Source organism: Silurus meridionalis, chromosome 10 (genome assembly GCF_014805685.1).
Source record: "Silurus meridionalis isolate SWU-2019-XX chromosome 10, ASM1480568v1, whole genome shotgun sequence".
Classification (NCBI taxonomy): domain Eukaryota; kingdom Metazoa; phylum Chordata; class Actinopteri; order Siluriformes; family Siluridae; genus Silurus; species Silurus meridionalis.
Window position 1 is genome coordinate 5,819,545 of NC_060893.1, and position 23,002 is coordinate 5,842,546.

General features: G+C 41.9%; 2 protein-coding genes across 5 annotated transcripts; both read left to right on the forward strand.

Annotated features, from left to right (window-relative positions):
• The first annotated feature begins 164 nt into the window (after positions 1 to 164).
• glcea (glucuronic acid epimerase a) lies at positions 165 to 4,876 on the forward strand. Its single transcript, XM_046858663.1, has 4 exons — positions 165 to 284; positions 600 to 1,169; positions 1,984 to 2,223; positions 3,188 to 4,876. The coding sequence occupies exons 2-4, from the start codon at positions 680 to 682 to the stop codon at positions 4,210 to 4,212; spliced, it is 1,755 nt and encodes a 584-aa protein (XP_046714619.1). The 5' UTR covers positions 165 to 284; positions 600 to 679; the 3' UTR covers positions 4,213 to 4,876.
• Positions 4,877 to 6,504: 1,628 nt separating this feature from the next.
• On the forward strand, positions 6,505 to 22,415 carry ambra1b (autophagy/beclin-1 regulator 1b). Of its 4 annotated transcripts, none has more exons than XM_046859582.1 (19): positions 6,505 to 6,583; positions 8,901 to 9,138; positions 9,320 to 9,378; positions 9,479 to 9,662; positions 11,952 to 12,124; positions 12,217 to 12,283; positions 12,490 to 13,862; positions 14,387 to 14,473; positions 14,558 to 14,737; positions 15,482 to 15,562; positions 15,694 to 15,794; positions 15,894 to 16,004; positions 16,266 to 16,454; positions 16,592 to 16,746; positions 16,843 to 16,982; positions 17,971 to 18,063; positions 18,170 to 18,369; positions 18,679 to 18,810; positions 19,346 to 22,415. In XM_046859582.1, the coding sequence occupies exons 2-19, from the start codon at positions 9,007 to 9,009 to the stop codon at positions 19,873 to 19,875; spliced, it is 3,987 nt and encodes a 1,328-aa protein (XP_046715538.1). In that variant the 5' UTR covers positions 6,505 to 6,583; positions 8,901 to 9,006; the 3' UTR covers positions 19,876 to 22,415. The 4 variants fall into 4 exon arrangements, with proteins under 4 accessions (XP_046715538.1, XP_046715537.1, XP_046715539.1 ...); XM_046859581.1 differs by having other exon boundaries at positions 6,545 to 6,846; XM_046859583.1 differs by having other exon boundaries at positions 6,545 to 6,846; positions 14,390 to 14,473.
• The last annotated feature ends 587 nt before the right edge of the window (positions 22,416 to 23,002 follow it).

Below are 23,002 nucleotides of genomic sequence, written 5' to 3' on the forward strand. Positions count from 1 at the left end.
TAAATAGATAATATATCATTGAGCCTGAAAGTATGAATCCGGGCTTTTCCCCTATAATAAAGCTGGTTTAAGCCACGCCTACCTCGTGATTTTCTCTGATTGGCTGGTGTGATTGCTTTCTGCGTTTTCATTGGCTGAGCGCGGTGTCACTCTGGATGTACAGTGGCGCAGGTAAGGGCTATAAGAGCTTTGTTTGCTCCCATGTTTTTTTGCCGGTTTATTGGAAAATAGATATGAATTATAAGTAAATGTTTTATGTATTGTGTCTGAGACTACATATACAGGTAGGTGCTACTTTATTCTAGGATAATTTTTTTTATGTTGCATTTCAACTGTCTTTCTATTGCAGTCCAAATCACGTGAACAAATACAATCTTAGATCCTCCCAATTATTAATATAACGGTGCCTGAGTCAATACAATCCTGTATGGTTTCATCTTTGGTATATTATGCATGTATATTGTGCAGACTGTAGCCTTTACTGACCCTGAAATAATAAAAAAGATTGTATTGTTACTTCTAATCTAACATGTTTAAATTGTCACATGATCTAATTGTTTGATTAGCACATGACTAATAAAATGTCATGCATCCTAAAGGCATCCTCGAGACAGCTCAGTGTCATGTAAGATGATTCTTCGTGTCTCATCCCACACCTGTGCATGGCTCTGATGTGAGGATGCGCTGCCTGGTGGCGAGAGTCAACCACAAACCGTTGATCGTCCTTTGTGCAGTCTTTGCTCTAATCACAGTTGTGCTGTGGAACAAGTGCTCCAGTGATGTGGCTGTGCATCCGCCAACCAGGCCCCAACCTGAGCCTGCGCCCACCATAGAGGAAGACGAGGACCACAGGCAGCTCGCTGAAGTGCCCCTGGTTGGCAAAGAGGTGCAGTACGAGCAGATCGACTGCCTCATAAATGAGGACGTGACGATCAAAGGCCGCCGAGAAGGAAACGAGGTGTACCTTCCCTTCAGCTGGGTTGAGAAATACTTCAATGTCTATGGGCATCTGGTACAGTACGATGGAACGGAAAGGTTTGAGTTTTCTCACAGCTACTCACGCGTATATGCCCAGAGAGAACCCTATCATCCTGATGGGGTCTTCATGTCATTCGAGGTCTACAATGTGGAGGTGAGAGACCGCGTGAAGTGCGTCAGTGGAGTAGAAGGTATGTGAGAGATCTCACAGATCTCAGTCTTAGACATTACATGGAAAAGTACTAACCTTTATAACCGTCGTAATGCTTTATTACAGATGTTCTCAGTTGCTTTGGAGAATTTCTCAGATCAGAAATGAAATTCTCAAAACTACTTGAACAACCTGTTTTTTTTTTGTAAATGTCTCTTGAATTGATGAATTGTGAGATGAATCTTCATTGTCACTAATGAAGACGAGTACGGCGTCAGATCAACCAATGATCGACTAGTACTCTGAAATAGGTCAAAGGTGAATCTCGTGATTCTTCAATTGGCGAGCAGATACAGACAGAGCAAAACACAGAATTACAATTTCTGAAAATGGATGAACAACCAGGAAATGAACAGTACAATTGCGAATTCTGTGCGGTCTCTTTCAATCAATATCCCAAATACAGTAATGTGTGCAATCATACTGAAAACATGACCAAACATTGAGACTCTTGTTTGTGAACAATGACCAAAGGACTTGTCATTCTAATTGCAATGAGATGTTCATTGAAACAAAAAAGATGAATTAAGGAGTTTGAGAAAGCTACAAGCTTTTGCAAGAAATTCAATGTGTTGTGCTGTTTGCACTAATTGTTTTGAGAAATGCACTTACTGGTTTGCAGATATAAAGAATGTCAATTTGCAAAATGCTCCAAAGCAACTAAGAAAAACTGTAATAGTAGTAACTCCTCTTTTTTTGAGTTGCTCAAGCATTGGGTGACATTAATGGGTTCATCTATGAAGCTAAATGATATTTTGCTTGTCTTGAATTCTGTTTCTTTTCGTTCAAATTAGGTGTGCCCATTTCCACACAATGGGGTCCACAGGGCTACTTTTACCCAATCCAGATTGCCCAGTATGGACTAAGTCACTACAGTAAGAATCTTACAGAGAAGCCACCTACCATAAAGACCTATGGCTTCATGGAAGAACGAGAGAGCAGCCCCAGTCCCTGGACAGTCCCTAAAGGTTGTTTGATTGCCAAGCTCCATGATCCAGGACATGCATCCACTATTTACCAGTTCACCACACCCGGTAAATGCTCTATTACAGTTTTTCTCAGTTGCTTTTGGGCCTTGAATCATTCTTAATATTTTCAAACCAGTAAGTGCACTTTTTTTTTTTTACTAATTTGTACAAACAGCACAATAAATTTGATTACTTGCAAAAGCCTGTACTTTTCTCAAAATCCTTAGTAATCTCAGAAAAGTATTTATTTGTGTCAGAGAACATCTCATTGCCATCAGAATGACACGTCATCTTGTCATTATTAGCAAACAACATCAGTCAAAATGTTTAGTCATGTTGTCAGTATGACGGCACACGGTTTCAGTAATTCCTGAGTGAAAAGGCGCAAGGCTGAATTTCTTCTGTACGGCATTTATGAATTTCAACAGCACAAATGTACATATTATTGTATGTGGGATATTCATTGCATGAAACCGGACAGGATTCGCACTTTTACTGTACTGTACTAGTGTTCGTTCGTGTACTGGTGGTTCAGCTATTTTCAGAAATTGTAATTCTGCGCTTTGCTCCGTCTGGGTTTGATCAGCAAATAAAGGTTCACCTTCACAAGATTCGATACTGCATTCGATATGACAACTGGTTTAGCCATTTTGCATTGATTGACTGAACTGATGCCTAGATGTTTTGAAGGTTAAGACTATTCAGGTAAGAACCAGTATAAAATATTTTGATCCACATGACATAAACAATTGATAATGTGGGAAACAGCAGACACTTGTACACCAACAATCAAATGAATGCACCAAAGCATTCGCAATTTGTTCGAAGCAGCAAAAAAATGCTTTTATGATGTGAACAAGTGACTCCATGATGTGGAAGTAGTTTTGCGGATTTCATTTCTGATCTGAAAAACGCTATAAAAGCAACTGAGAAAGGAACTAAATATGAAAGGAAATCAAGTTTAACTATAATGTAACATGATTTAGTTGATATACTCCTATCTACGTCTTCTTGCTTCTTTCATTTATAGAAAATTCAGAAGGTGTGTCTCTGCTTTTGGACAACTCCAAGGATTTTGTCCTGTCCTTTGATGTGAAGTTCACTTTAAATGGTAGCGTGTCAGTGGTGTTGGAGACGACAGAGAAGGGACCTCCGTATACCATTCACTATATCACCAGCTCCCTTCTTATTGCCTTCAAGGACAGGGAGGTCACTTACGGCATTGGACCCCAGGCAGTGTGGAATACCCTGAGCCGAGACTTGGTGACTGACCTACGTAAGGGAGTGGGTTTGTCTAACACTAAAGTGGTGAAGGCGACACGGATCATACCTCGACGTGTGGTCCAGCTGGTCCTGCGTGGTTCAGGCTTCATCAGCAACATCACCATCTCCTCCACAGCTCACATGGCTGCCTTCTTTGCTGCTAGCGATTGGCTCCTACGCAACCAGGACGAGCGAGGTGGATGGCCAATCAGAGTGGCCCGCAAGTTAGGGGAAGGATTTAGGACACTGGAGTCTGGCTGGTACTCTGCCATGGCACAGGGACAAGCCATGTCCATGCTGGTGAGGGCGTACCTCGTAACACACGACCTTGTGTACCTCAGCGCGGCCATGCGCGCCACTGCGCCTTTCAAGCGCATGTCGGAGCAGCATGGTGTGAAAGCTCTGTTCATGAACAAATACGACTGGTATGAAGAGTACCCCACAACACCCAGCTCTTTCGTTCTCAACGGCTTCATATACTCGCTGATCGGACTGTACGACGTGGCTGAAATAGCAGGGGACAAGCTTGGCCGAGAGGCCGGCGTACTGTTCAGCCGAGGATTAGAGTCTCTTAAGTCCATGCTGCCACTGTTTGATACAGGTTCTGGAACTGTATATGACCTGAGGCATTTCACATTGGGTGTGGCACCAAATCTGGCACGCTGGGACTACCACACCACTCACATAAACCAACTGCAGCTGCTGTCCTCAATAGACAGCAGTCCCATTTTTAGAGAGTACGCAAAACGCTGGAAAAGCTACCTTAAAGGAGGCAGGGCCAAGCACAACTAAAGACACACCAAAAAGACTTTTGAGAGGAAGGAACCTGCTAATTTGCTTTCAAAGGCTGAATCATTGTGCACATCAAAGCAGTATGCACTGATCCAAATGAAGAACGTATATATTTTACCTGGGAAACATTCTCCATTATTTAAGCGTTGTTCTTCTCAAACATACCGTCACACATTGTGAAGATTAAACGCAGCATTTGAGCAGCAATGTTACTTCATACTTCCAAAATAGTGAAAACAATGCAGATATTTACATGCACTTTAAGCACATCCAATGTTGATTTGTTAAAATATTGTCGGTCCGTGACAGAAACCAATATTGTAACTGGTGATGTATTATCAAACTAATACTTTATGTTCCTTCATTATGCTGGGGCATTTTTCAAAGTTTTGTGCAATAATTTCATGTTGCTTGTATGTCTTATTTATATCTTATCGGTAAGTGGTGTAACTTACAACGCATAATTAATTACGTATTTTATTTTTTTGTATTTATTAATTATGTAACTATAGTAAAATGACAGTCAATGTGAGGTTTCTTTGTATAAAAATATATTGAAGATTGCATACTGTTCTAATGCTCATGTTATCCACAGATGTTCTAGAGTCTGTGGTTTTATATTATTAGCAGCTTCGAAGGAAAAATAAATGTTTTTGGCCAGGAATGTTTATTTCTGTCAGTCATCATGCCATTAACTTACTCATAAGCATTTCCAGTATTTAGAATGACTTTGATGGGAGGGTGTCCCAACATCCCAACATGTCCCTTCCAGCGTGTCCCATTCAGGGTGTTTTTTAGCTAAATGTTCCCAGGAGGGTGCTGATATACTCTAAGGCTGGACAGGTTAATGGATTTACCAAACATGGGTGGATGGCTGAATTAAAGAATGGATGGATAGATGACTGGATGGATGGATGGATGGATGGATGGATGGATGGATGGATGGATGAATGCCCAGAATAAATAAAACAAAGCAGAAGTAAAGAAAGCCAAATACATTCTTAATGACCAGCAAATAAAATATGAAAACTTTAATCAGTATGTATATAATATATTCTAGTTCAGTCCATTGTAACCTACAATATCTTTTATCTCTGCCAAAGCTTTTAGTTTTCACACTTAAATGTTGCATATGGCCATAACTATGTATTTTCCCACTGCTAATCAATAAAAGTAAAAGAAAATGCCCTCTTGACATTTCACCTTTCGAACATTGAGTAACATTTTATCGTTTTTAGAGTGACATGAAATTAACATGCGTAAGAGTTGAATGATTTATTTATTGTTTTTTTATGCTTGCTGATCCTGGTCCCAAATACTGTCATTACATCGCTTTCAGGCTCACTGAGACATCCAATTACAACTGATACCCGTGTAGTGAACATGTAAAGAGGCAGTATGTCTGTAACATGAACCACATTTGAGGAAACATGAAATAGGGTTAGTTTAGATTTTTATTTACTACTTTTTTTCTTTAGTTCTGGTACCAGTTTGCATTTTAATGATCAGTGTATGGTAAAAAAAATCACTTTTCCATTGTAGTATGCATGACCTATATGCTGCTGAATAACTAATGAACCGCACAACTCATACCTTTGTAGTGAGGATGCCAGGGGGCATTGTGTCTGTTGAATGACTGACAGAAGGTCAATCGAATTACAAACGTGCATTCACACTGGAAGTCGGGTTTCCAATATGGGCTTTTCCCAGCTAACACACAGAGAAAGTGTATTAAATATGAGAGAAAGTAGATGTAATTATTTTTTATTTTGTCATTTTTATACAGACAGACAGACAGATAGACAGACAGATAGACAGATAGACAGACAGACAGATAGATAGATAGATAGATAGATAGATAGATAGATAGATAGATAGAGTGGTTAATTGATTTATACCTTTAAAAGTGTTAAATATACACCACTCATCATAGTTAATATAAATATAAGAATACATTTATATCGGACAGACAGACAGACAGACAGACAGACAGACAGATAGATAGATAGATAGATATAGTGGTTAATTGAGTTACACCTTTAAAAGTGTTAAATATACACCACTCATCATAGTTATTATAAATATAAGAATACATTTATATCGGATAGACAGACAGACAGACAGACAGACAGACAGATAGATAGATAGATAGATAGATAGATAGGTTGAGTGGTTAATTGATTTACACCTCTAAAAGTGTTAAATATACACCACTCATCGTAGTTATTATAAATAAATGTATATCTGTTTTTGTGTTTGTTTGAATCCATGCCCTCTGTGTTCCATTAGTCTGCCTGGCACAGCTATGTACAGCATCTGAGCTCGACTACAATGCCTGGCGACGTCAAGATGTCCACAAACCCATAAGCTAGTAACGTTTTTTTATTCTTATTTTTCATTCGGGTCCAGTAGAAAAATGTGAATTTCTTCAACAAAAACCACCCGGTCTGATTGTGACATTCTCTAAAGGAGATGAATGGGAGCCGGTGTCTGTGTGGGATGTGGTGTGACATCGTCGTTATTTGTTTAGAGAGAAGCGCAGTTGCCAGGTCGGCTTGGTTTGTTAGCTAGGCAGCTAGCGAGTTCGGAGCTGCGCCTTCGATGACACTTTTCACTCGAAAGACGAGAAAACAGGTATTCGACCGGTTTCTATATTATATTATCAAACAACATATTACATATTAATACTAAGACGTCGACATGACGTTATATTTAATTGTATTTATTTAAACTAGCGTCTTCGCCCCGTAGCTTGATTGTTGCTAGCTCCTCTTTTTTTTTTTTGCTAGCTAGCTAGCTGCCGACCAGTTTCCATATTTGGGCGGGCACGCTAATGTCTATCACTATCAAAAGATTGCGAGCCAGAATCAGACAGGAGAGTATTTAATAATATTTTTATTTATTCATCTGAATCTTTCAGGAGTCAGCCCTTTAAATAGTGTGAAAAGGGATTTGACGCAGTTTCAAGACAGTCTGTGGAGCCTGTGTGTGTGTGTGTGTGTGTGTGTGTATGAACCATGCCATTCAGACCAGTTTATATAAATATAGCTGAACACATGGTCAGTTATAGAACAGGAGCAGGGATGAAAGGTTTGAGTAAATAGTTTGAAGGTTTCAGTGCTGCCACATGTTTCATCTATCAATCCATTAGATTGGGAATTGGATTGAATTTGGGTCTGGAACCACAAGCTCTTGATCTTGGTTGATTGGTAGTGGTTAAGCTCAGATTGAAAGCTCAGTGGTTAAGGCTCTGGGGTACTGTTCAGGAGGTCAGGGGTTCAATCCCCACTATTGCCACTCTTGGGGCCCTTGAGCAAAGCCCTTAAACCTCTGTGCTCCAGGGGCGAGGTATCATGGACTCTGACCCCAGGTTTCTAACATTGCTGGGATCTCAAAGAAAGCGTTACAGTGTGCTGTATTGTATATGTGACCAATTAAAGCCTTTCTCTCTGTGGTGTAAAACCATACACCTGAGCGTCACACTGAGCATTTCTGAGTTTTGGTCCTCTCTTTAGTCCTCGTTTTGCTGGTGTTAGGCCCTCAGTCATGGCCCCTTAATATCAAAAGAATGAAATAATCAATAAAATAATTATTAAAGTTAAAATGCTAAGCAAAATAAACAAAGTTCAGGATCCCTGGTTAGTTTGACAGATAAGCGACTTTTATTTGGAAACAAAGTCAGGCAGTTTCATGGAAGCACTCAAAAAACACAGCGCAATCTTTTTACATGTCCTCTTCAACTTCTTTATTTTCCAAATATTACCTCATCCGCTGCCAAAATCTACGAATAACTAGATTAGGCAGAACTCAAACATCTCTATTTTTTGACGTAATTTATTCATGGTCCAGACTTTGGCCCATTCGTGACCATTCATTCTTCTGACACATTTATTACTTTGAACAAATCACCTCTTTCAGAAGCTAAACCAAAAAAAAGTACATTGCGCTCACATATGCTTCAGAAATGCTGATTCACATGAACTGCTTTGAATATACTGATTTGATTAAGTACCATAAAAATACATAATAATGCAAACCAGTGAAGAGTTTCATATCTCCACTCTTTTAGGAAGAGCTTTGTTTAGATTTTGCCAATTATATGCTTGTGTTTGTTTCTTTTACATGATGACGTCTGGGGTTCAGTCAGTGAGCCAGTTCATCCCAAAAGTGTTTAATGTGGTTTCAATCGAGGTTTTGGTTTTGTGGTGGGGATACAAGTGTTTGTATTCCCAGTCTTGGGCAAAGTATGGCTTTATTGAGTTAGGTTTGTGCACAGCAGCATTGTCATGCTGGAATGTTGTCAGGGTTTCGGGCCTTAAATGTTGTTTCTGCATTAACTGTGAAGCAACTAAACTGTCTAGGAAAAGTCCCGCAATTTGCTTTGATGGTCAGGTGTTATTTTGGCCATGTAGTATTCTTAAGAACTTGGTTTTCTTGTGAAACTTTACTTCCTATGCAGTTTGCAGCGGGGAAATAAAACAAGACCGTTAACACACCAAACAGAATTTCATATTTAATGGAAAAGTGGTTTAAATCCTCTAGGTGAATGGCATTTGATGAAAGATGAAATAAGGTTCAGGGGTCGTTTGTTAGGATTTTATTAAAATGAATGTCATTATTTTTGAATTTGGAGTTAGATTGCGTTTTACTCGTCATTATATGTTTAAAAATCCCTCCTCTTTTTGTAGTATGCATGGCCTATATGCAGCTTATTAACAACTGATCCGTGCATGAGGAAGGCCTGAGCTGCCCTCAGTCTGCTATAGAGCGAGTGCAAGAGACCGAGACTGAAAGATGGCTGTGCAGAACAGGAATGCGGTGCTGGTCCTGTCGGGACGAGAGCGCGGAGCTCGAATTTTGGGATCCCAGCGGCTCCTGCAGCAGCTCGTGGAGGACAGGACACGATGGATGAAACTGCAGAGTCAGGTATTGGTTATACATCAGGAGCACCTTTCAGTCTTTTCAACCCACAATCGATAGATGCAATAGTGTTGCGTTAACGTTCACCAAATTTAACCAAAATAAAAAAGGCGAAGAAATGCCCTTACGTGTTGCCAAAAATGTTACATCGTACCGGTTTGAGTAGATTCTGACTGTGTTTCTGCAGAAAGTGGAACTGCCTGATAATCCTCGCTCAACCTTCTTGCTGGCCTTCAGCCCAGACAGGTAGGTAGTAGAGTACTCAGAGTATGGGTTCTGGGTTCTATTGATAAAGTGACTAGGATAAAATACTCACTATCTCTCGTAATGATTTTCCTCTTTTTAGGAATCTTATGGCTTCCACTCATGTCAACCATAACATTTACATCACCGACGTAAAAACGGGAAAGTGCCTGCACTCTTTAGTGGGTCACCGCCGAACCCCATGGTGTTTGACTTTCCATCCAACAATTCCAGGCTTGGTGGCTTCAGGGTGCCTTGATGGAGAAGTGCGCATTTGGGACCTGCATGTACGTACCTACACTTTTTTGTGCGAAAAGAAATCAAATGGTAAATATAGAGAAGGACTACAGATTAAAGGGAAGAAACTGGCAGCCACTCTCCTGTTTAGAGCACAGGATCCCAACCCATTGTTTCCCAGCTCCAGCACACTCACTTCAACCCTGTATGGACTGTAAGTTAGATGATTAGTTCAGTCACTTATGTTGGGGGAATTTTGTCCCCAGGAATTTTCAAGACTGGAAACTTTCAATGGGAATTAATAGGAATATATGGGTATTAATGGAATTAATGGGTTATTTCTTTTAAAACAAACAGTTTTGATGCAATTTCAGGTGAATTTCTGACCTGCACATTCATCAATCACATGCACACAGCACACGTACTGCAGGGCTGCTGAGGCCACGCCCTTAAATGCACTGTGCATTCCTTCATAACATTTACATAAATTACATAAATATTACATACAATCATGTTTAAAACTTCTGTGTGCTGTGTGTAAGCTACTGTGCAACATTATATTTAAATATAATAAGTAATAATAATATATAATAAGTCAAAAAGTCAAAAAAAATTCATTATCTTAATAAATTAGAATATCATTAAAAAGTTGATTTATTTTAGTAATTCAATACAAAAAGTGAAACTCGTATATTATATAGATTCAGCACACACAAACTGATATATTTCAATTGTTTATTTCTTTTAATTTTTAATTATTATTGCTTACAGCTAATGAAAACCCAAAATTCAGTATCTGAGAAAATTTTAATATTGTTGGAAAAGTTCAATGTTGGAGACTCGCAGTGTCACACTCTAATCACACAAAGGTTTCCTGAGCCTTTAAATGGTGTCTTAGTCTGGTTCAGGCTACACAATCATAGGGGAAGACTGCTGACTTGACAGTTCAGAAGACGATCATTGACACCCTGCACATGGAGGGTGAGACACAAAAGGTCATCGCCAAAGAAGCTGCTGTTCACAGAGTGCTGTATCCAAACACATTAATGGAAAGTTGAATGAAAGGAAAAGATGTGGTAGAAAAAGGTGAAATGAAGCCCATTTAAGAGTTTCACAAAGAGTGGACTGCAGCTGGAGCAGGGGCTTCAAGAGCCACCATGCACAGACGTATGCATGGGCTACAACTGACGCACGCATTCCTTGTGTCCTTGTGCCACTCCTGAACCAGAGACAATGTCAGAGGTCAAAAGGACAAAAAGGACTGGATTGTTGCTCAGTGGGCCAAAGTCGTCTTTTCAGATGAAAGAAAAGGAAATTTTGTAAATCAAGGTCCCAGAGTCTGGAAGAAGAGAGGAGAGGCACAGAATCCAAGTTGCTTGAGGTCCAGTGTAAAGTTTGCACAGTCAGTGGTGGATTGGGGAGTCGTGTCATCTCCTGGTGTTTGTTTCACTGTGTTTTATCAAGTCCAAGGTCAGCACAGCCGTCTACCAGGAAGTTTTAAAGCACTTCATGCTTCCATCTGCTGACCAGCTTTATGGAGATGCTTATTTAAATTTCTAACAGGACTTGGCACCAGCCTACACTGCCAAAAGTACTAATGCCTGGTTTAAGGACCATGGTATCTCCATGCTTGATTGGCCAGCGAACTCACCCGACTTTAACCACATGGAGAATCTATGGGGTATTGTAAAGAGAAAGATATGAGACACCAGACCCAACAACGTAAAAGAGCTGAAGGCCGCTATCAGAGCAACCTGGGTTTCCATAACACGTCACAGAGCGATCGACTCGCATGCCACTGCAGTAATTCATGCAAAGGGAGCCCTGACCGAGTATTGAGTTCGTATATGTTCATATTTTTTTAGTAGTCCAACATTTGTGTTAAAATATTTTTTATTTTTATTGGTCTTAAGTAATATTTAATTTTTGATTTTTGGGCTTTTATTAGCTGTAAGCCATAATAATCAAGATGAAAAGAAAAACACTCTGTGTGTGATGAATCTATTTAATATAGTTTCACTTTTTGTATTGAATTACTAAAATAAATCAACCTTGTAATGATATTCTAATTTATTGAGATGCACCTGTATGTGTATTGGTTTGCATGCATGTCAGCTTATGACCAAGCAAAAGGTTTATATTTGTTTGATACAGTTTATATGACTTTTCCAGTGTCTTTAAATAATTCCCATAAATTCTTGGCAAGTTTGCAACTTGGAATATTTATAAAATTCCCAAGATGAAGTTCCCAATTTTCCACCCTTTGCAACTCTAAATAGGAGTAGGTAGGCAGAAAAATTCTAAACTTCCACAGAAATATAATTGTCCTGGTTATGCAGGGCGGGAGTGAGAGCTGGTTCACAGAAGGGAACATAGCCATCGCGTCCCTGGCCTTCCACCCCACCGCCCAGCTGCTACTTATTGCTACCAACAACGAGTTGCACTTCTGGGACTGGAGTCGGCCCGAGCCCTTCGCCGTAGTCAAGACCGGAAGCGAGACCGAGCGTGTCAGGTAGGATGATTCCTTTAGGATCCTCCAGGTTAAGCGTCAACTTGTAATTTGTCCTTTGTTAATCATTTGTACACATTTATATCTCATTGCAGACTTGTACGATTTGATCCTCTTGGCCATAATCTTCTGACGGCTATCGTGAACCCGACCAACCAACAGGTGCAAACACTTTAATTTTCCTGATTTGATTTGCTTCTTGTACTGTTCACAGTTGAGTCCATAATGTTTTTGTCTGAGTTCTCTTTCTTCCATGCACAAGCACCAGTCTGGTTTTCATGTTCTACAGTGTATTTCTGTAATCAGTGCAAACAAAGCAGCGCCATAAATATTTCTGCTCTCGACGTCCCCCAAACTTTATTTTGTAGAACGAGGAAGACGCCGATGTTCCCATGGACAGCATGGAAATGGCTTTGTTCCGCCAGCGCTCTGTTCTACGCTCCCCTCCTGTTCGCCGCACTCCGATTTTGCACAACTTCCTGCACATTCTGTCGTCTCGCTCCTCTGGAGGAACGGAACCCCGCGACCCTCCTTCCAGCATGCCTCTGTTCCAGTATCCAGGGCGGAGCGAGTTAGGAGATCGACCTCCTCAGCAGAACTGCACTCAGCACCTGGGGCTTGGTTGCCTGTGCAGTCGCTGTGCTGCCACGTCTCGAAATGTTCAGAACCCTACTGCTCTGCAGTCTACAGACTCCGCCCACTCTCAGCCTCATGTACACTCGCAGCCTCCCAACCCATCACGTCCTTCCTCAGACAGGCCCTCAGCTTTCAGCAGCGTGCATAGCGGCACTACAGGGAGCTCGGTGCACCGAAGCCTGTCATCTCTCAGAGCTAGCATGGCTTTGGGTGGCACTACAGAGCCCTCAGCTCGGTTGCCAGGTGGCGAATGGTCCAATAGCTTGCTGGGCACCGGTACTGGAGCTACTCTGGGTGAGGCGGCAGTGGGCTTTGTGGGAAGGGGGATCATACCCCCTCCCAGAACCAGCTCCTCTTCTGTGGGCCTACATTCTTTGCACAGGTATACGGACAGTTCTTCATCCTCTTCCTCTTCACCCATATATACATCGGCCACCGAGGGCCGTGGCCTTGGACTGTCTGGCACTGACCCCAGGCAAGGCAGAGTCAGCGACGGAACCAATAGTGGTCACCACCCCTTTTATGACAGTTCTCAACGGAACAACCCAGCCTCCATCCGCAATGTCCTCCAGTGCAACCTTAGCCGCTACTTCATGGAATATGAGCGCATGCAGGACCTGGAGAGGGCAGGCTCTAGCCGGGAAGCAGGCACACAGGGTCCCATGCAGGACATGCTCTCCAGCAACGTAGACTCAGAAAGAGCAGGGCCTTCGCATCGAAACCCTGCATATACCGCGGACAGCACCAGCAGTCCTGGCGTACCCCACAACCAGCCTAACCGCTGCCGCTCTTGCCACAATCTGCTCACTTTTAACCATGACACCCAGCGGTGGGAGCGTTCAAGCCAAGCTTCCTCTGCCTCAACTCAAGATGGGCCTCACTGGCAGATGCCTGCACAGAGTTCGCTAGAAGAAGCGCATACTACAGAAGAAGGCCAACAGCCTATGCAGAGCCAACAGCCTATGGGCCTGGTATATAATCAGGACACAGGCCAATGGGAGAGAGTCTATCAGCAGGCCACAGCCACTCCCTCCACTGAAGCAGCACAAGAAGCCTTAAACCCAGACGTGCCTGTGGATAACACTGACGAAGACTCCCTCAGAAGGTTCGTTATCATAGCATGCATGTGTGCTGAGTTTTATCCTCCAAATGTCATTTCCAAAGATGAATTTTTTTATTTATTTATTTTTTTTTATTCACTGAAATCTTACATGTACTTTTTTTTTATTATTATAATATTAAAACTTCAGTACTTCTCCTTTTAAACATTGTATGATGTCGTATGAACTAGTTTTATTCTGATATTGTTAATTGCCTTACATTTCCAATCCCTTAATAGGGGTGTAACAGTACAAAAAATTCACAGTTTGGTACGTACCTGTTTTTAAGTTATGGTTCGGTTAAATTTTGGTACCAGTTAGTACCAGTTAATGCAGCTAAACATAACCCTGACCCTAGACTCCTGGGTGGGGTGTAATCTTATAACTTGTATTTATTACTGGGATTTATAAGTCGTAAGAGGAAGTTTAATTGTTTCTTTTACTACTCGTTAGTTGAATGTTCAGTATAAAAATAAAAAAACCGTGTAGGGAAAAATCAAGATTTGTTATATACTTTCTAATTTTTCAGAAGGCTTCTGGAGTCATCACTCTTTCCTTTCTCCCGGTACGACATGTCCGGTTCCCGCGATCATCCAATCTACCCAGATCCTGCCAGGTATGGGCATATTTGTGTGGTTTAAGCTCTGGTGTCTTAAAATCAACTACTTTTTCACTTCACATACCGCCTTGTGTTCGGCAGGTTGTCTCCAGCGGCGTATTACGCCCAGAGGATGATTCAGTATCTGTCTAGAAGAGAAAGCATTCGTCAGCGCTCCTTACAGAACCGACTGCGCACTTTATCCACGTCCTCCGACAACCAGGCCGGCAATCATTCCGCCACACCTGCAGAGGGCAGTGATGCCGACTACGAGGATATAGAGTAGGTGTAACTGTCAGCTTTGTTGGCTGCGACTAATATCGAAGCGATCATGGCCACACCCTCCATTTGGTGAACGCAAATTGTGACTGAGCATTCAGTAATTTGTCATTTGTAATGGAACAAAAATTGTGGATTGTTTTTCTTATTGAAATTGTTATAATATTGCTTTACGTTATGTTACATCAGAAATACATTTAAAGCAGCTACCGGTGTGATACGATTCAGTGCGATTTGTTTTCTTTGTGATTCAACACTATGCGATTCAAAGCAATACGATGCAATTAAAAAAAATATGATGCTATGCTCTGCAATTCAAAATGGAACAAATAGCGTTTATTTCTTTGGATCAGACAGACAGAAGATCATCAATTTACTTAAATGACTCCTAATGGCCCTTTCACAAACAGGTCATTGTAGGGCAAAAAAGATTAGATAACACCAGACGTTCTTCTCCTGTTGTGTCTAAAGGAAGATGCAGCTCTACCTCTGCCATGTCGATCTGTATTCTGCGTTACTCTCAGGACACGCCGCAGTCTTTGCATTGTCGCGATACATCATATTCACGTAGCAGCAGTGGTGCTATCTAGATATAATATATTGGTCACGAATTATTGCTCACTTTATAGTTTGCACTTTATCAGTGCATTTATCGATGCAAATATGTTTAAAATGGTGCATCATGATACAAACGCCAATTTGTATCCGATGTACACTTTTAAATCATTTACTTGTCTCTATTTGCAGGGAGCCTGGAGACCGCACAAGGCACAGAATGCCCCGCAATGCACGAATGTCTGCCCCCTCCCTCGGTCGCTTTGTGCCGCGGTCAGTAAATATGCCCTGGGTTTGGTCTCTTTTCTTTCTTTAGCAGCCTTGTCTATTTACTCTTTGGGTTTTTAGAGGAAATAAAAAGTTTTTCTCTAAATCGTTTTTTTTTTTCCCCTCCCACATAAAAGAAGGTTCCTCTTGCCGGAGTATCTTCCTTATGCTGGTATTTTCCATGAGAGAGGTCAGTCAGGCCTGGCAACCCACTCCTCAATTAACAGAGTATTAGCAGGTACATATTTTCTACAGGTTTTTGCAAACAAATGTGGCCAAAGAATAAACAAAGTGAATTTTGTGTGTTTTTTATATTTTATTAATTTTTTTATTCCAGGTGCTTCAATCGGTGATGGACAGTCTGCGGTCGCCAGTAACATCGCCAACACTACCTACAGACTGCAGTGGTGGGATTTCACCAAGTTTGATCTGCCTGAGATCAGCAACGGTAATTTTTATCCCTAGTAAATCAAAAGGTGGAAGCAGAGCGTATAAATGCTGCTCTGAAACCAGCACCAGTATAAAGATCTTGTTGGGTGAAGTATAATGTTATTGCTTAGATATGAACATTTTCATTTTATTTTCGTCTCCCTACTTTTGCTAATGCGAATAGCTATCCGTGAGTTTCGTGATTCGTTGCACCGCTAGCGATTTCTATTGTTGTTCTGACATGAAACATTTTATTTCGCTGGTCTCCTGACTTCTCAAGCTTCTGTGAACGTGCTGGTTCCACACTGTAAGATCTATAACGATGCTAGCTGCGATATATCGGCGGACGGACAGCTTCTGGCGGTCTTTATACCAAGCAGCCAGCGGGGCTTTCCAGACGAGGGCATCCTTGCTGTCTACTCTCTTGCTCCTCACAATTTGGGAGAGATGCTCTATACCAAGCGATTCGGTAAGTGAGCATCTGAAATGTCATGTATGCAGATTTCTTTTTGTTCAGGGCGATGGTGACAATACTGCTGAAAATAAAATATTTTGGAAAGTAAATCAGGTCTGATGTTTCTGATTGGTTTATTGCGATATACTCAGGACCCAATGCTATCTCTGTGAGCTTGTCTCCAATGGGTTGCTACGTCATGGTGGGCCTGGCCTCGCGAAGGATCCTGCTTCATCCTACCACCGACCACATGGTGGCACAAGTGTTCCGTCTGCAGCAGCCACACGGAGGAGAAACTTCCATCAGGGTGCGGGTCTATATGAGTACCGAAACCAGTTGTGTGAACTGTACATTTTTATTTGCATGCTCTGGGTTATATAATTATCGCTTCTGTTTTGGGTAGATGGTGTATAATGTGGTGTACCCCATGGCTCCAGACCAGCGCAGACACGTGAGCATTAACTCCGCACGATGGCTGCCCGAGCCTGGCATGGGTCTGGCCTACGGGACCAGTAAAGGAGACTTGGTCATCTGCAGACCTGTGTAAGTGTCTGGATGTTTTGAAGTGACTTCAAGGGAAAGGAAGATTGATTATCTTCTAGCTGCTTCTATGCCGTCTCTGATGCGACACTGTATATCAGGTTGCTGTCATGATTATGGGCAGGATTTATTGTTAAATCCTGTTTGTTTATTTTTTGTTTTTTTATGATTAATTGATTCTACAATGTACAGGGTTCCTATGCATTTTGGAAAAGTGTGAAAAAGTATGGACTTTCATTCATGTGATTTCTAGGCTTGGATCAGTATGGAGTATTGAAAAATGTTTGGATTTCCATGCTATCGCCTATTCGGTTTTCCGAAATATAAAATTAAGTATTTGTAAAAAATATTTTTCTTTAAACGAGTCCACGTCCACACTAATCCGGATACGTTTTAAAACGGTGTTTTCGTCCAAAAAAAACCCGATTTGCGTCCACATTTTTTAAAACGTTTCCCAGAAGTCGCTCATCCACACCGTAACGTCTGAAAACGCAAGACGATTTGTCCTGCGTCATTTCCCCCAGCGTTCATTAACTTACTGCCTCTATGAAACGTCGAGCTGTTATTTTCTAAAGCCTCCGTTTTCACTGTGCACACTGTGGCACCTTTTAAATGTATCCACTTTGGATTGTAACTACATTTTCGTCGACTGAAAACGTATTCGTGTCGACATGGCCAAAAGTTGTGTTGGAGCAGATTCTCAGCGCTGCCAAAAGACTCGATCTGCACAGCGGTGATTGGTTGTTGCGTCTCGAGGCAGCAGTTGCCGCCACTGTACAGAACCCCAACCTGCACCTAAACACATGGAAAACATGATTCTGACATGCATCACAGATTGTAACGTAACACGTTAGGATCATTATTTCAGATGTTAAATACGGTCAAAACAATTACAGAAAGTCTGCATATTTGAGTCTGTAAAAGAAAGAACAGTTATTCAGTTTGCGGTTTAAGCGCATTGCATTCAACGCGACCTTTTATTTTTTTTTAGCGATTACCGCAACGAGGCAGACAGCAGCACCGATCAGACCTCGGATCCCTTATTCACCGCCAGCAGTAGCAGTCGGACACGGGGAGTGGAACGGTAAGTGGAAAGCCGTATAAACGCCTTACTTTTGATATGAATCGTCAAACCTTTACCGATTTGTATAATGAGTTTGTATTCGCATCAATATGATCATTTTCTGAAGGACAAGCAGGTCTGGCTGGCGGCTGGACCGAGACATGGGACTTATGAGCGCTATAGGGCTGCAACCTCGTCAACCCGCCCCATCAGTGACCTCTCAGGGCACGCAGACACCCGTGGTGCGTCTGCAGAACGCAGAGACGCAGACTGAGAGAGAGCTGCCCTCGACGAGCGCGTTTCAGACCGCACACACACCACAGCACCGTAAGAGACATGCGCATACCCACTGCTTCATCAGCTCAATTTTACATTCATGGAATATAAATGTCTCCTTGTTCAATGTGTTGTCTGAACAGCACCTTTTAGAATCTTGGAATGTTTATAGTCTTGTTTTGTTGTATTCCTTTTAAATAGAAGAAATAATGAAGTACGCAGCAGCAGTGACACGGTCTATAGATGACTTTACAATTATGTTGGATTATCGTAAACATTTTAAGACGCTTATATCATAGAATTAGTGTTTGTCTCAGGCTTCGATGCAATGCAAGATGTAATGTAGCGTCTTTCTCTCAGTGGCAGAGAGTAGTGAAGTGCAGACTGCCAGTGCAGAGACACTCCCACACAGTGAGCCAGCAGACACACTGGCTCATGGAGCTGCTTCCCACGATCCCAGTACTCACACTGACTCATCCAACACCAACCACGGTACCTTTATGCCTATATGCGTTTGTTCTATCTTGTATTTATATATTTTCGAATATCTTATTATTCTTCTACCAACCCACCCCCCCTTCCCCCCCTCAACTTAAGTTGTTCACCCACAAGTGATCTCGCATAGTTCGACTAATCACAGAAGGTGAAAGCCGAACATGCTCGCTTTGAGACATGTGAAGGCAGCCTACCATGTTTTTTTTTTTTTAAACTGCTGTTCAAGCCTCATCACCAGAAGCCTTGATTTACCATCTTATGCATACATGAGCTCACAGAAGCCCATGATTGAATAGAGTCAAACTGATTGACCGGAGGTGGGGGGGATCGTTTGGAGTAGAGGTCGACCGATAGCGGATTTTACAGTTGGGTCGTTCCTGCCAATAACTCATTAATCATAAAAACAAAAAAAAATGTAAATGCAAACAAAGCACTCCATGTAAAATGGACAGTGCTAAAGTACTGAACTTTAAAAATAAATATAAATGTAAAGCAGTACTGAAACACTATATTTCCTATTTTGGCATTTCAGCTGAGTCCCAGTCGGATCCTGGACCAAGTGAAGACGCTCTTTCGCGGATCCGGCGTCTGATGGCTGAAGGCGGGATGACGGCGGTGGTCCAGAGAGAGCGCAGCACCACCATGGCCTCTATGGGAGGCTTCGGCAACAACATAGTGGTGAGCCACCGCATTCACCGCGGCTCACAGACACCGGCAGGAGCAGCGCAGGCGAGTAACCCGACACCTTCAGGAGAAAACAGCCTCAACACCAGACCAAACACACTCCCCTCCAACACTTCAGACAATCCTGCACCTTCTGTGTCTCGTGGCAGCACTCCTTTATCAGAAATCCCCTTTAGGTCATCTGCTGTTCACTCTTCAGGCCCTAGTGCGGTAGTGTTCGAGGCCCCGGCTGTGGAGGTCCTGGTGGAGGACGGTCCGAACGAAGAGCCCGATCCAACCTCTAGGAGTGGGTACTCGGCCAACATCAGTAACAACAACAACAGCAACAACAATGAGAGTAGCAGCAGAAGTTATCCAGACGACCTGTACAGCAGATAGTGCTTCCTCCCGCTGTCCTACACGTACGCCGGCAGAGCAGGTTGGATTTGGCAAGACGTGAAAGGTTCTTTTGTCAGAACCTGACAGAATTGAACCCCTGAGGTGGACCTGTGTGCCTGAGTTTTGTCTCCTTCTGCTTTGGCCTTATGTGCAGAAGTAAGAGTGCCAAATTTCCACTCCGTCTCTCTTCGGAGGAGACAGCAGCCTCTCTACAGAGCATATTTCACGGGGAATGTCTTCATGGAAAGCCATCGCTGTTGCACTTGGTCTTTGCACTTGTAGTAGTTTTGCTTCCTTCGAAACGTGTCTCAGACTTTCGAGCATTCCATCACCAGAAAGGGCTTCTACTTGAGTCGTCCTCGTACTGCGGTACAGAACTCTAATGCAGTTCGGTTTACCTCTCCTTCAGGAGCCATCGTCGTCACCAGTCAAGTTCCAGGCATGGCTGCAGAAATACGTGCTTGCTTTAATAGGCCCGATGGATTTTCATGTAGTCTGAGGACCTGGAGAACCTTTCACTGCTGTCTGTTAATCCAGGAGGAATCAGATTCACTATATGTTCACAGTTTTTTTTGGTTTGCAGATGATGATTAAAATCGCAGCAGTAGAATCCACCCAAACGTAAGCGTGAAGTAGTCCAGGTGCACTTTGAAACCTTTTTTTTTTTTTTGATGACGTTTAGGTTTCAATCATCGGCATATTGGCAAACGCATTTTATTTGTTACCTGAAAATTTTATTTTTACAACAACAAAAGTTTCATCACTCAGAGATCAGTCAGAGACCCCCCCACCCACCCCCTTTCAATGAAACATGCTGCTCGTGCTCACCTGCGTTCAGCCGAGGATGCTAACGGTTCATTTCGAAGCTACCAGTCACAGCATGCTCATGCTGGCAGCTAGTGTCTGATTGCACTAAACACCTTGGTTTCTCTGCAGTCTTTCGGTATGGGGAACGACTGTCGAGACATATCTCAAACATCGAAAACAAGCCAGGCTGAAGAATATTACTTGAATTACCTACAGTAGGATATCTGTAAGCAGCTGGCCGGCGGTTTTTAAAGAAAATAAAAAAAGGAACCGCCTCGAACCAGCAAATCGAACTCGCATTGAAAGGTATATACGCTGCTTAATCACGGAACAGAGGGCATGTGCTTGCGCGTGCGTGTACTACTGTGCATGAGGTCGTCTCATCGGTAAGTGTAGCATTTCCAATTCGAGAAAATGACTTGAAAAGCTAAGCGTGCTGTTTTTTTTTTTTTTTTTTTTTTTAAAGCTAGATAAGTTTGCTGTCTGTTCCTGAAGCTCTGAGTACTTCCCAGTCATCCATCCCTGCTTCACGCAGGTGTCGAGCTCGACGTCTCGCAGGCGTAATGAAAGAACCTTCATGTGGGCTTTCCTAGGCTCATCAGTGCTCGAGGCAAAAAAAATAATAAAAACGCAAAAGCACAGAACCTAGTTTGTTTTTATTCGGTGGCGAAAACGGCGTCTCTTTTAACAATCCGGGGTCAAATTTGCCCCCCAGATTTGCAGAATCTCTCCGCTTTTAGCTGTCTGATATAATATTTATCCCTAGTTTTTCGACAAACCAACTGCTGAAGCACCTTCTCGTTTTCTTCTTTCTACCGAGTCATTTCGAGACTCGCTCAAGTGTCGGACTGCTTTTCATGTAGAACAAAAAAGGAGCTAATTCTTGACAAAAAATAATGGTATCCATTTCACGCTCGGCGTGGTTTCGATTGCCGTCGTTTCAAACACGAACTAAAATCTCACCTCTGGTGCTGTTTTTTTTTTTTATTTTATTATTATTATTATTATTATTTTACACTTTGTACGATTAACCCTGGTTAGTCCTCGAAGACACCGATTTTCAAATCGGATTGAAAATGAAATGTATTTTTTGTTTTCCCCAGAACACTGTTACTGATATAAAAATGTAAATGAGGCAATTTATGGGAGAGGAAAAAAAAGGGCCATGGTTATGATAAGGGAGAGAATGACATCTGCTTTTCTTTGATGTCATTGTATACTGTATATCTGGTGGTCTGATTTTGCTCATAGATGCCTGGTTTTGTTTGTTTTTTAAGCTTTTCCCCCATTGCCTTTTTTTTTTTTTTTTTTTTTGCCACGTCCATTACGATGCAGTAGACGTCTGAGAAACACATCTCTCTAGTATTTTTATTAGCATTTTAGGTTGTCTTAAGACGCTTTGGTAAACTGAAGCGTATGAAATTCAAGAAGCTACCAGTGTAAGGTGACGGATAAAAACGTACATTAGTGACTCTGTGCCAGTTTATTTGGTGATCTCACTGCTGGGTCAGTGCTGAAGAAATCAAAGGTATGGGCAAAGCAGGGATGTGCAAAAATCCCCTTATCCGCTTATGTAAGAAGCATCTTTTATCAAGTAAAGAAGTGTGAAGTAAAGTGATTAGTTAAATAGGGGTTAGGTGTTCGTTGAACAAAAAGTGCTGTTGGACGCCAAAGATCCAGTGTTACGTCGGTTAAAAGAGGTTTAATAAAATGGGAATATTGAAAAGTGTGAATCGTGTTGAATTTATTCAAGATTTTCTGACCTTCACACACACACACACACACACACACACACACACACACACACACACACACACACACACACACACACACAGAGTTCTGGTTCATCAAGTCAGCATTATCTAAATGTAATCTAAGCTGTGGAAAAAAAAGCCTGGATGCACACCTGTGCTCACTAAATGCAAATTATTTGGCTTAAACATGGAGGCACAATGTTCCTGTTTTTGGTTTTTGCTTGTTTTGCAGTCCGACAGGAAGCTTGCACAAAGTAAGGAAATCAGCTTCGAGACAAACTGAAGAAATACCTATAATATATATAAAAAAAAAAAAAGCACCATATGTTCTGCTATTTTGATTAACGTTAAAGTGATGGTTTCATTTTGAGGTATTTAAGGCCCTGAAACTGTCACGCTGTCATATCATTATAATAACATGCACTCTATGGGCAAAAATAACCCCCACATGTTTGTTAAACATTCCAGATTCTGTCCTTTTCCTGCTTTCTCTTGATACAAGCTCCTCTCTTCTTTCCCCTAGATTTTGGGCAGGTTCACCCACTAGAGCTTTACAACACACTTAT

Coding starts and splice junctions, on each gene's coding strand:
- glcea (XM_046858663.1), top strand. CDS start 680: ATGCGCTGCCTGGTGGCGAGAGTCAACCACAAACCGTTGATCGTCCTT. Junction 1,170..1,983: donor GTGCGTCAGTGGAGTAGAAG/GTATGTGAGAGA, acceptor CGTTCAAATTAG/GTGTGCCCATTTCCACACAA. Junction 2,224..3,187: donor TTACCAGTTCACCACACCCG/GTAAATGCTCTA, acceptor TTTCATTTATAG/AAAATTCAGAAGGTGTGTCT.
- ambra1b (XM_046859582.1), top strand. CDS start 9,007: ATGGCTGTGCAGAACAGGAATGCGGTGCTGGTCCTGTCGGGACGAGAG. Junction 12,284..12,489: donor TGAACCCGACCAACCAACAG/GTGCAAACACTT, acceptor TTTATTTTGTAG/AACGAGGAAGACGCCGATGT. Junction 14,738..15,481: donor GCCGACTACGAGGATATAGA/GTAGGTGTAACT, acceptor CTCTATTTGCAG/GGAGCCTGGAGACCGCACAA.